This window comes from Mustelus asterias, chromosome 33 (genome assembly GCF_964213995.1).
Source record: "Mustelus asterias chromosome 33, sMusAst1.hap1.1, whole genome shotgun sequence".
Classification (NCBI taxonomy): domain Eukaryota; kingdom Metazoa; phylum Chordata; class Chondrichthyes; order Carcharhiniformes; family Triakidae; genus Mustelus; species Mustelus asterias.
This window is the reverse complement of record NC_135833.1, coordinates 2,214,948-2,227,583: the sequence shown is the minus strand read 5'-3', so window position 1 is coordinate 2,227,583 and position 12,636 is coordinate 2,214,948. Positions and strand designations below refer to the sequence as shown.

General features: G+C 50.5%; 1 protein-coding gene across 3 annotated transcripts in view; it reads right to left on the bottom strand.

The window, feature by feature from the left end:
* Window positions 1–12,330, bottom strand: part of rce1a (Ras converting CAAX endopeptidase 1a) — a 325,304-nt gene extending 312,974 nt beyond the window's left edge. For 2 of the 3 annotated variants that reach the window (XR_013495786.1, XM_078200958.1), the window contains exons 1-4: window positions 12,193–12,324; window positions 6,153–6,255; window positions 3,542–3,625; window positions 1,192–1,270 (exon numbers count right to left, since the gene is read on the bottom strand). Coding sequence is in view for 2 of the 3 variants with exons in the window: in XM_078200958.1 (XP_078057084.1) it covers window positions 1,192–1,270; window positions 3,542–3,625; window positions 6,153–6,203 (214 nt within the window). In the remaining variant the exon portion in view is untranslated. Of the gene's footprint in view, window positions 1–1,191; window positions 1,271–3,541; window positions 3,626–6,152; window positions 6,256–12,192 lie in introns of all 3 variants that reach the window. The other variant, XM_078200959.1, reaches the window with a different exon arrangement.
* Between the last annotated feature and the right edge of the window lie 306 nt (window positions 12,331–12,636).

Genomic DNA, 12,636 nt, shown 5'->3' with positions numbered 1-12,636 from the left:
TGAGGAGAGATTGAATCAACTGGGATTGTATTCCCTGGAAAGACGGAGGCTGAGAGGGCAGCTTGATTAGAAGTTTATAAAATTATGAGGCGTACAGACAGGGTGAACAGTTGGAGGCTTTTTCTCCCAGGGCAGAAATGGCAATTACAAGGGGGCAAAAGTTCACGGTGGCACAGTGCGGGTTAGCACTGCTGCCTCACAGCGCCAGGGACCTGGGTTCGATTCCCGGCTCGGGTCACTGTCTGTGCGGAGTCTGCACGTTCACCCCCCCCCCCCGTGTCTGCGTGGGTTTCCTCCGGTTTCCTCCCACAGTCCAAAAGACGTGCGGGTTAGGGTGCTAAATTCTCCGTCAGTGTAACCCGAACAGGCGCTGGAGTGTGACGACTAGGGGATTTTTCATAGTAACTTAGCTATGAGGAGAGATTGGATAAACTGGGATTGTTCTCCCTGGAAAGACGGGGGCTTGGGGGGAGCGACCTGACAGACGATTATAAAATTATGAGGGGCATAGACAGGGTGAACAGTTGGAAGCTTTTTCCCCAGGGCAGAAATGACAATTATAAAGGGGGATAAGCGGTGGGAAGGTTCAGTGGAGATGTGTGTGGGGGGGGGGTCTTTTACACAGAGGGTGGTGGGGGCACTGCCAAGTGAGGTGATGAGGCAGATACATTAGCCACATTTAAGACTCATCTTGATAGGCACATGAACAGAGGCGGAATAGAGCGGATATAAGCGGTTGGCGAGATAGGTAAACGTGATCAGCGCAGGCTTGGAGGGCCGAAGGGCCTGTTCCTATACTGTACTGTTCCTCGTTCTTGGTTCATTGCAGTGTTAAGGTGAGCCTACTTGCGACACTAATAAATAAACTTAAAAAAACTAAAAGCAGATATGGAGAGTGGGCAAACAGTCTTTGGAGTGTGGGAGGAAACCGGAGCGACCCGGAGGGAAACCCACGCAGACACGGGGTGGGAACGTGCAGACTCTGCACAGACAGTGACTCGAAGCTGGGAATCGAACCCGGGTCCCTGGCGCTGTGAGGCAGCAGTGCTAACCAGTGCTGCCCCCTGCAGTTCAGGCAGCTATTCAGCAACTCAAGCCACCGTTCCAAACTGAGCAACCTCAGAACACGAGTTCCTGCGCGTCAGACCAGATTCTCTACAGCAGTGTAAAAGCTCCGACAAACAGGCTCACCGAGAAACGTCTTCATCCCAGAGAGTAAATCCCACGGATAATCCATAACCAGTTGAATCAGTGGCCCAAAGAACAGCACCTGGTGGGCACAGAGAAACACACTTAATTCTACATCAATCCCATCTGCATCTCACCCACTTTCTCTGCGCTGCCCACATTCTCACCACCCTCTTCCTCCCGAATCCCCGATCGGGTTGATCCGTGACTCTATTATCTGGATGGCTCCTCACTTTGGACGCTCTCACATCATCTCTACATCAAACCCTATCAAACAGCTTTACGCTGTAAATCTTAGAAAGACCTCTACCAGGTCACCCCTCGAGCCTTCGCCTGTTTCGACAAAAGGACCACTCAGCCTAGTCAGCCTTTCCTGATACAAATAACCTCTCATTTTGCAGTTCCGTACAATCCCTGCAGGGCAGAAGGAGGCCATTCGTCCCATCGAGTCTGCACCAACCACAATCCCACCCAGGTTCTACCCGCAACATCACATATTTTCGGATTGGAGGCAGGTTGCTAGCGGAGTGCCGCAGGGATCAGTGCTTGGTCCTCTGCTCTTTGTGATTTTTATTAATGACTTAGAGGAGGGGGCAGAAGGGTGGATCAGTAAATTTGCTGATGACACCAAGATTGGTGGAGTAGTGGATGAGGTGGAGGGCTGTTGTAGGCTGCAAAGAGACATAGATAGGATGCAAAGCTGGGCTGAAAAATGGCAAATGGAGTTTAACCCTGATAAATGTGAGGTGATTCATTTTGGTAGGACTAATTTAAATGTGGATTACAGGGTCAAAGGTAGGGTTCTGAAGACTGTGGAGGAACAGAGAGATCTTGGGGTCCATATCCACAGATCTCTAAAGGTTGCCACTCAAGTGGATAGAGCTGTGAAGAAGGCCTATAGTGTGTTAGCTTTTATTAACAGGGGGTTGGAGTTTAAGAGCCGTGGGGTTATGCTGCAACTGTACAGGACCTTGGTGAGACCACATTTGGAATATTGTGTGCAGTTCTGGTCACCTCACTATAAGAAGGATGTGGAAGCGCTGGAAAGAGTGCAGAGGAGATTTACCAGGATGCTGCCTGGATTGGAGGGTAGGTCTTATGAGGAAAGGTTGAGGGAGCTAGGGCTGTTCTCTCTGGAGCGGAGGAGGCTGAGGGGAGACTTAATAGAGGTTTATAAAATGATGAAGGGGATAGATAGAGTGAACATTCAAAGACTATTTCCTCGGGCGGATGGAGCTATTACAAGGGGGCATAACTATAGGGTTCGTGGTGGGAGATATAGGAAGGATATCAGAGGTAGGGTCTTTACGCAGAGAGTGGTTGGGGTGTGGAATGGACTGCCTGCAGTGATAGTGGAGTCAGACACTTTAGGAACATTTAAGCGGTTATTGGATAGGCACATGGAGCACACCAGGATGATAGGGAGTGGGATAGCTTGATCTTGATTTCAGATAAAGCTCAGCACAACATCGTGGGCCGAAGGGCCTGTTCTGTGCTGTACTGTTCTATGTTCTAAATTTACCCCAATAATCCCCCCCCCCCCCCGACACTACGACCAATTTAGCAGTCCTAACCTGCACATCTTCGGACACCAAGGGGCAATTTAGCATGGCCAATCCACCTAGCCCGCACATCTTTGGACAAGAGGGGCAATTTAGCATGGCCAATCCACCTAGCCCGCCAATCTTTGGACACGAGGGGCAATTTAGCATGGCCAATCCACCTAACCAGCACATCTTTGGACACGAGGGGCAATTTAGCATGGCCAATCCACCTAACCAGCACATCTTTGGACACGAGGGGCAATTTAGCATGGCCAATCAACCTAACCCGCACATCCTTGGATTGTGGGAAGAAACCAGAGCACCTGGAGGAAACCCACGCAGACACGGGGAGAACGTGCAGACTCCGCACAGACAGTGACCCAAGCCGGGAATCGAACCCAGGTCCCTGACGCTAACAACTGTGCCGCCCCAGTTATGGTCCGTGAGAATCCTTGTTGTACCTAGCGGTCCTTGCTCTAAGATGAGAGATCAGAAATGTGCACAATATCCTAACCAAAGTTCTACACAATAATGGTGGTGGAGGCAAACTCAATAGGGTCTTTTAAGAGGCTCCTGGATGAGTACATGGGACTTAATAGGATGGAGGGTTATAGGTCGGCCTAAAAGGTAGGGATATGTTCGGCACAACTTGTGGGGCCGAAGGGCCTGTTTTGTGCTGTAGTTTTTCTATGTTTCTAATGCGACACAAGTGCATAAAAAGAACTATTTTAGTACCCAGCGTTGCAGTAAAGCCTGCCAACCTACATCCCCACCATTCTAGAAGTTACTTACTCCGACTGTGCACTCACCATGGTCAACAAGAGTGGAAGGCAGGCAGCGGCAATAATGCCCTCCAAATGAATGCCCATTAGCATCAGCAGCGAGGGACCTGTCTAATCAAAACATGCAAGAAGTCAGATCCACCGGTCTAGCCCGCCCAGCGTGTACGGAGCACCGCGACTTCAACTGGCGCCACGGGCAGGATTTTACGCCCTCGCTCATCCTGAAACCGTAAAATCCCGCCACAGGTCAACCCTCCACCCCCCCTCGCCCGCTCCGATTCCCGCGGCGGAGCGGGGCGGTAACGTTTCGGCCCATGTCCTTCACAAACCCACTGGCATTGTCTCACGAGCAAAAATTATTTAAACGGGAAGCAGATTCAAAGCGATTCGGCGCAGAGGGATCTGGGTGTCCTTGTGTACGAATCGCAGGTGCAGCAAGTGATAAGAAAGGCTAATGGAATCTTGGCATTTATTGCAGAAGGACTGGGTGTTAAAAGTAGAGAAGTGTCGTTACAATTGTATAAAGCCTTGGTGAGGCCACATCTGTTTTTTTTAAATTCATTCGTGGGACATGGGCGTCGCTGGCTGGACCAACATTTATTGCCCATCCCTAGTTGCCCCTTGAGAAGGTGGTGGTGAGCCGCCATCTTGAATCGCTGCAGTCCACGTGCTGTGGGTTGACCCACAATGCCGTTAGGGAGGGAATTCCAGGATTTTGACCCAGCGACTGCGAAGGAACGGCCGATATATTTCCAAGTCGGGATGGTGAGTGGCTCGGAGGGGGAACTTGCAGGTGGGGGTGTTCCCCATGTATCTGCTGCCCTTGTCCTTCTAGATGGAAGTGGGCATAGGTTTGGAAGGTGCTGTCTAAGGATCTTTGGTGAGTCGCTGCAGTGCATCTTGTAGATGGTACACACTGCTGCTACTGAGCGTCGGTGGTGGAGGGAGTGGATGTTTGTGGTTAGCGTGTCGATCGAGCGGGGCTGCTTTGTCCTGGATGGTGTCGAGCTTCTTGAGTGTTGTTGGGAGCCGCACTCATCCAGGCAAGTGGGGAGTATTCCATCACACTCCTGACTTGTGTCCTTGTAGATGGTGGACAGGCTTTGGGGGGAGTCAGGAGGTGAATTACTCTCCGCAGGATTCCCAGTGGACAGACTTTGGGGGGAGTCAGGAGGTGAGTTACTCTCCGCGGGATTCCCAGTGGACAGGCTTTGGGGGGGGGGGGGGGGGGGGGGGAGTCAGGAGGTGAGTTACTCTCCGCAGGATTCCCAGCCTCTGACTTGCTCTTGTAGCCACTGTGTCTATGTGGTGAGTCCAGTTGAGTTTTTGGTCAATGGTAACCCCCAAGGATGTTGACAGTGGGAGGGATTCAGTGATGGTTACACCTGGAGTATTGCGTCCAGTTTTGGGCTCCTTACTTGAGGAAGGACGCGGTGGCTTGGTGGCAGTTCAGAGGAGGTTCACTGGATTGAGCCCAGGGACAAATGTTAAAGTAAAGTTTATTTATCAGTGTCACAAGTAAGGCTTACATTCACACTGCAATGAAGTTACTGTGAAAATCCCCTCGTCTCCCCACTCCGGTGCCTGTTCGGGTACACCAAGGGGGAATTTAGCACGGCCAATGCACCTCACCAGCACATCTTTCAGACTGTGGGAGGAAACCGGAGCACCCGGAGGAAACCCACACAGACACGGGGAGAACGTGCAGACTCCGCACAGACAGTGACCCAAGCCAGGAATCGAACCCGGGTCCCTGGCGCTGTGAGGCAGCAGTGCTAACCATTACTGCTATCAAACTATATTTGACACAGAGTCACTTGAGATATCAGGAGGAGGATGATCCCTACAGAGCAGAAGGAGGCCATTCGGCCCATCGGGTCTACACCGACAACAATCCTACCCAGGCCCTATCCCCATAATCCCACATATTGACCCCACTGATCCCTCTCACCTACACATCCCGGGACACTAAGGGGCAGTTTAGCATGGTCAATCCACCTAACCAGCTCATCTTTGGACACTAAGGGACAATTTAGCATGGCCAATAAAGTTTATTTATTAGTGTCACAAGTAAGGCTTACATTAACACTGCAATGAAGTTACTGTGAAAATCCCCTAGTCTCCACACTCCGGTGCCTGTTCGGGTACACCGAGGGGGAATTTAGCACGGCCAATGCACCTCACCAGCACATCTTTCAGACTGTGGGACTGCACATCTTTGGACTGAGAGGGGAAACCAGAGCACCCGGAGGAAACCCACACAGACATGGGGAGAACGTGCAGACTCCACATAGACAGGTGAGCACGAGGCCGGAATCGAACCCGGGTCCCTGGCGCTGTGAGGCAGCAGTGCTAACCCACTGCGCCACCGTCAAAAGTTTGGTCGAAGAGCTTTAGGAAGAATCTTAATGAAGGGCAGCAAGGCGGAGAGGTTTAATGATGGGATTCCTGAGTCTAAGGTCCAGTGGAGGGTACGGCTGCCAATAACGCAGCGACGGAAATCGGGGATGCTCAAGAGGCCGGAATGGGAGGTGTCGCAGAGACCGACAAAGGATTTGATCCGGGCAGAACTCCAATCGGCACGGTAACCTGTCGCTGCAGGACAGCCCCACGGAGGTTGACGAACGCAATGACGTACCTTGAAACCCGTATATTGCCGCCATGTCCAGAGCCATAACGGAGATAGCATCGAGACAATCAGGACACTGGTGAACCGCCGTTTAATCACAGTGGGGTGATCCCTGTTACACAAAAGAAATTCTATTAGACAGAAACGCTTTGTTGTGGAGTAGCTCACGTTGCAGCTACCATACACAATCACAGAATACTACAGTGCAGAAGAGGCCCTTCGGCCCATCGAGTCTGCACCTACGCAGGAAAGGCCCAGACCTGCCCACCTAATCCCATCTGCCAGCCCTTGTCCCACAGCCCTGGATGTTATGACGTGTCAAGTGCTCACCCAGGTCACTTTTTAAAGGATGTGAGGCATCCCGCCTCCACCACCCTCCCAGGCAGCGCATTCCAGACCCTCCGAGTAAAAACAGTTTTTCCTCACATCCCCCCTAAACCTCCCCGCTCTTAACTTGTGTCCCCTCGTAACTGACCCTTCAACTAAGGGGAACAGCTGCTCTTATCCACCCTGTCCATCCTCATAATCTTGTACACCGCGGTCAGGTCGCCCCTCAGTCTTCTCTGCTCCAGAGAAAACAACCCAAGCCTACCCAACCTCTCTTCAAAACTTAAATGTATCACAGAAATCAGAGAGTACAGAAAGAGGCCTTTCGGCCCATCGAGTCTGCACCGACCACAATCCCACCCAGGCCCTACCCCCATATCCCTACATATTTTACCCACTAATCCCTCTAACCTCCACATCTCAGGACACTAAGGGGCAATTTTGAGCATGGCCAATCCACCTAACCCGCACATCTTTGGACTGTGGGAGGAAACCGGAGCACCCGGAGGAAACCCACGCAGACACGAGGAGAATGTGCAAACTCCGCACAGACAGTGACCCGAGCCGGGAATCGAACCCGGGTCCCTGGAGTTGTGAAGCACCAGTGCTAACCACTGTGCTACCGTGCCGTTCCATCCCAGGCAGCATCCTGGTGAATCTCCTCTGCACTCCCTCCAGTGCAATCACGTCCTTCCAATAATGTGGTGACCAGAACCGCACACAGTGCTCCAGCTGTGACCTCACCAAAGTTCTACACAACTCCATCATGACCTCTCTGCTTTTATAACCTATACCCCGATTGATAAAGGCGAGTGTTCCATATTCCTTTATCACCACCCTATCAACCTGCCTTTCCACCTTCAGAGATCTATGGACAAACACGCCAAGGTCCCTTTATTCTTCAGATCTTCCCAGTATCAGACCTTTCATAATATATTTCCTTGCCAAGTTACTCCTTCCAAAAGTGCATCACCTCACACTTTTCAGGGTTAAATTCCATCTGACACTTATCTGGCCATTCTGTCTATATCTTCCTGTAACCCAAGACACTCTAAAAAGTCTCACAAAAGTCTCAGAGGTAGGTTCTTTACGCAGGGAGTGGTTGGGGTGTGGAATGGACTGCCTGCAGTGATAGTGGAGTCAGACACTTTAGGAACATTTAAGCGGTTATTGGATAGGCACATGGAACACACCAGGATGATAGGGAGTGGGATAGCTTGATCTTGGTTTCAGATAAAGCTCGGCACAACATCGTGGGCCGAAGGGCCTGTTCTGTGCTGTATTGTTCTATGTTCTAATTGCATTCTAATTAGTATTCTGTAACTTGATTTCTGTGTCTGTGCACTGTTGGAGAACAGAGACCACTCCATCTGACGAAGGAGCAGCAAGCTCCGAAAGCTTATGGTATTTGCTACCAAATAAACCTGTTGGACTTTAACCTGGTGTTGTGAGACTTCTTACTATGTTCTAACACCAGGTTAAAGTCCAACAGGTTTATCACGAGCTTTCAGAGCGCTGCTCCTTCATCAGGTGAGTGAAGGGGCAACGCTCAGAAAGCTTGTGCTCCCAAATAAACCTGTTGGACTTTAACCTGGTGTTGAGAGACTTCTTACTGTGCCCACCCCAGTCCAACGCCGGCATCTCCACATCGTGGCTACCACCGACACCGCAAACTGCCGGCTCAAAGCGGAGAGGATCTCCAGGAAGATCGTGCATATTGACACACACATCAAGTTTCTACAAAGAGGCAAGAAAGCAGACAAGATACCGAAAGGACTACAGATCACGAACCCACTCAGGTCAACCTAGAACAGACTACGCTGAGAGACTTTGCCGTCGCATGTCTCATACTCCTCAACCACCTCATACACCAGCTCTACAGCACACCTCTTTAACCTGTGCTTAACTCTCTCTCCACTCGCACTGTCTGTACCTGTAAAGACTTGATTATCTGTAAAGACTCGCATTCCAACCATTATCTTGCAATTGTGTCTGTGTCTATATATGCCGTGTTTGTGAACCCAACTCTCCACTCACCTGATGAAGGAGCAGCGCTCCAAAAGCTCTGATTCCAAATAAACCTGTTATAGAAACCCGACAGTGCAAAAGGAGGCCATTTGGCCCATCGAGTTGGAACCGACCACAATCCCACCCAGGCCCTACCCCCATATCCCTACATATTTTACCCACTAATCCCTCTAACCTACACATCTCAGGACTCTAAGAGGCAATCTTTAGCATGGCCAATCAACCTAACCCGCACATCTTTGGACTGTGGGAGGAAACCGGAGCACCCGGAGGAAACCCACGCAGACACGAGGAAAATGTGCAAACTCCGCACAGACAGTGACCCAAGCCGGGAATCGAACCCAGGACCCTGGAGCTGTGAAGCAGCAGTGCTAACCCACTGTGCTACCGTGTCGCCCTGTGTTGGACTTTAACCTGGTGTTGTGAGGCTTCTTACTGTGCCCACCCCGGTCCAATGCCAGCATCTCCACACCAAGACACTCAGCCTCACTGTTAGCCACCCGACCAGTCAAGGCACATAAAGTTAAAGTTTTAAAGTTCATTTAACCACCGTGCCACCCATAGCAATTTGGCAATAACTGCACATGATCTCGAAAGTTTCAGTGCTTAGCACTGCTGCCTCACAGCGCCAGGGACCCAGGATCAACTCCCAGCTCGGGTCACTGTCTGTGCAGAGTCTGCACCTTCTCCCCGTGCCTGCGTGGGTTTCCTCCACGTGCTCCGGTTTCCTCCCACAGTCCGAAAGACGTGCTGGTTAGGTGCATTGGCCATGCTAAATTCTCCCTCAGTTTTGATTTGATTTATTATTGTCACATGTATTAACATACAGTGAAAAGTATTGTTTCCTGCGTGCTGTACAGACAAAGCATACCGTTCATAGAGAAGGAAAGGAGAGGGTGCGGAATGTAGTGTTACAGTCACAGCTAGGGTGTAGAGAAAGATCAGCTTAATATAAGGTAGGAAGAGACTATAATAGAGCATTGTTGTCGAGTTTAAAAGAGTTACAACAGAGTTTCAAAAGCATAGAACGAGAGTAAAAGACAGAATAAAGGGTACGCTTGAAGTTCACTGGTTGGTCACAAGAACAAAGAACAATACAGCACAGGAACAGGCCCTTCGGCCCTCCAAGCCCGCACCGCCCCCTGGTCCAAACTAGACCATTCTTTTGTATCCCTCCATCCCCACTCCGTTCATATGGCTATCTAGATAAGTCTTAAACGTTCCCAGTGTGTCCGCCTCCACCACCTTGCCCGGCAGCGCATTCCAGGCCCCCACCACCCTCTGTGTAAAATATGTCCTTCTGATATCCGTGTTAAACCTCCCCCCCCCTTCACCTTGAACCTATGACCCCTCGTGAACGTCACCACCGACCTGGGGAAAAGCTTCCCACCGTTCACCCTATCTATGCCTTTCATAATTTTATACACCTCTATTAAGGTGTCCCCTCATCCTCCGTCTTTCCAGAGAGAACAACCCCAGTTTACCCAATCTCTCCTCATAACTAAGCCCCTCCATACCAGGCAACATCCTGGTAAACCTCCTCTGTACTCTCTCCAAAGCCTCCACGTCCTTCTGGTAGTGTGGCGACCAGAACTGGACGCAGTATTCCAAATGCGGCCGAACCAACGTTCTATACATCTGCAACATCAGACCCCAACTTTTATACTCTATGCCCCGTCCTATAAAGGCAAGCATGCCATATGCCTTCTTCACCACCTTCTCCACCTGTGACGTCACCTTCAAGGATCTGTGGACTTGCACACCCAGGTCCCTCTGCGTATCTACACCCTTTATGGTTCTGCCATTTATCGTATAGCTCCTCCCTACATTATTTCTACCAAAATGCATCACTTCGCATTTATCAGGATTGAACTCCATCTGCCATTTCCTTGCCCAAATTTCCAGCCTATCTATATCCTTCTGTAGCCTCTGACAATGTTCCTCACTATCTGCAAGTAAGGCTTTACATTAATGCTGCAATTAAGTTACTGTGAAATTTCCCTAGTCGCCACACTCCGGCGCCTGTTCGGGTCAATGCACCCTAACCAGCACGTCTTTCAGTTTGGCACAGCACAACTTGCAAGAAGTCAGCTCATTCCAGCACCATCTTGGATGAATCAGTGTAACCTGAACAGGCGCCAGAGTGTGGTGACTAGGGGAATTTCACAGTAACTTCATTGCAGTGTTAATGTAAGCCTACTTGTGACACTAATAAATAAAATAAATAAATATTCCATCACTCAGCCTTCAACACCATTATTCCCACGAAGCTCATCTCCAAACTCCGTGTCCTGGGCCTCAGCACCTCCCTCTGCGACTGGATCCTGAACTTCCTAACTCACAGACCACAATCAGTAAGGATAGGCAACAACACCTCCTCCACGATCATCCTCAACACCGGTGCCCCACAAGGCTGTGTTCTCAGCCCCCTACTATACTCCTTATACACCTGTGACTGTGTGGCCAAATTCCCCTCCAATTCGATTTTCAAGTTTGCTGATGACACCACCGTAGTGGGTCGGATCTCAAACAATGACGAGACAGAGTACAGGAATGAGATAGAGAATCTGGTGAACTGGTGCGGCAACAATAATCTCTCCCTTAATGTCAACAAAACAAAGGAGATTGTCATCGACTTCAGGAAGCGTAAAGGAGAACATGCCCCTGTCTACATCAACGGGGACGAAGTAGAAATGGTCGAGAGCTTCAAGTTTTTAGGTGTCCAGACCACCAACAACCTGTCCTGGTCCCCCATGCCGACACTATAGTTAAGAAAGCCCACCAATGCCTCTACTTTCCTCAGAAGACAAAGGAAATTTGGCATGTCAGCTACGACACTCCTAACCTAACTCCACTCCTAACTTTTACAGATGCACCATTGAAAGCATTCTTTCGGGTTGTATCACAGCTTGGTATGGCTCCTGCTCTGCCTAAGACTGCAAGAAACTACAAAAGATCGTGAATGTAGCCCAATCCATCACGCAAACCAGCCTCCCATCCATTGACTCTGTCTACACATCCCACTGCCTCAGCAAAGCAGCCAGCATAATCAAGGACCCCACGCATCCCAGACATTCTCTCTTCCACCTTCTTCCGTTGGGAAAAAGGTACAAAAGTCTGAGGTCACATACCAACCGACTCAAGAACAGCTTCTTCCCTGCTGCCGTCAGACTTTTGAATGGACCTACCTCGCATTAAGTTGATCTTTCTCTGCACCCTAGCTATGACTGTAACACTACATTCTGCACTCTCTCATTTCCTTCTCTATGAACGGTATGCTTTGCCTGCATAGCGTGCAAGAAACAATACTTTTCACTGTATGCTAATACATGTGACAATAATAAATCAAATCAGTGTACTCGAACAGGCGCCAGAGTGTGGCGCCTAGGGGATTTTCACAATAACTTCATTGCAGTGTTAATGTAAGCCTACTTGTGAAACTAAATAAAATCTTCCATTATTTCTGTTTTACAAAAGTCAGGTGAGAACTTGTGCATTATTAATTGTTTCACAGTCACGGAAGGGGGGTTTAACTCCCTCTCTCAAACTTTCCTCCTCTACAGGGGTTGCTGGCTCAGCTGCTGCTGGCTCAGCAGCATTGCAATTGGGGGACCCCTCCCTCCCGGGGTGCAATGGCGTTGCCCCTGGCAACTGGCTCGCTCTCCCGTCCGTCGCGCAGCAGCGGCACCGTTACCTGGGCAACTGGCTCCTCCACACGTACAGGCTGCCCACGTAGCCGCAGGCCAGCAGCAGGCAGGAGATGACCGAGATGGAGCAGAGCTGGAAGCCGCCGCCGCCGCCGCCGCTTCCCCCGGCTCCGCCATCGCCGCCGTGGTCCGCCATCATCGACGTGCCAGCACTTCCGGCGCAGCTGGAGCTGCGGCGCGGGATTAATGCGTCATCCAAGACCCCGCCCCCACACACACACACGCACACGTCAGCCCGCCCGCCTCCCAACTTCATTCATAAATTTGCCCCCAAGCGCGGGAAGAGCAGCTGTGGGGCTCAGTCAGTGCTCTGCAGTGTGATGGGACTGAGAGGCTCAGATCCAGCCCAGGGTGGGGTGCTATCCCTCCTCTTGTCAGCTTGCATCTTGTTTATCTCCCTTGTGGGGGTTTTGAATTTGGTTTTAATTTGA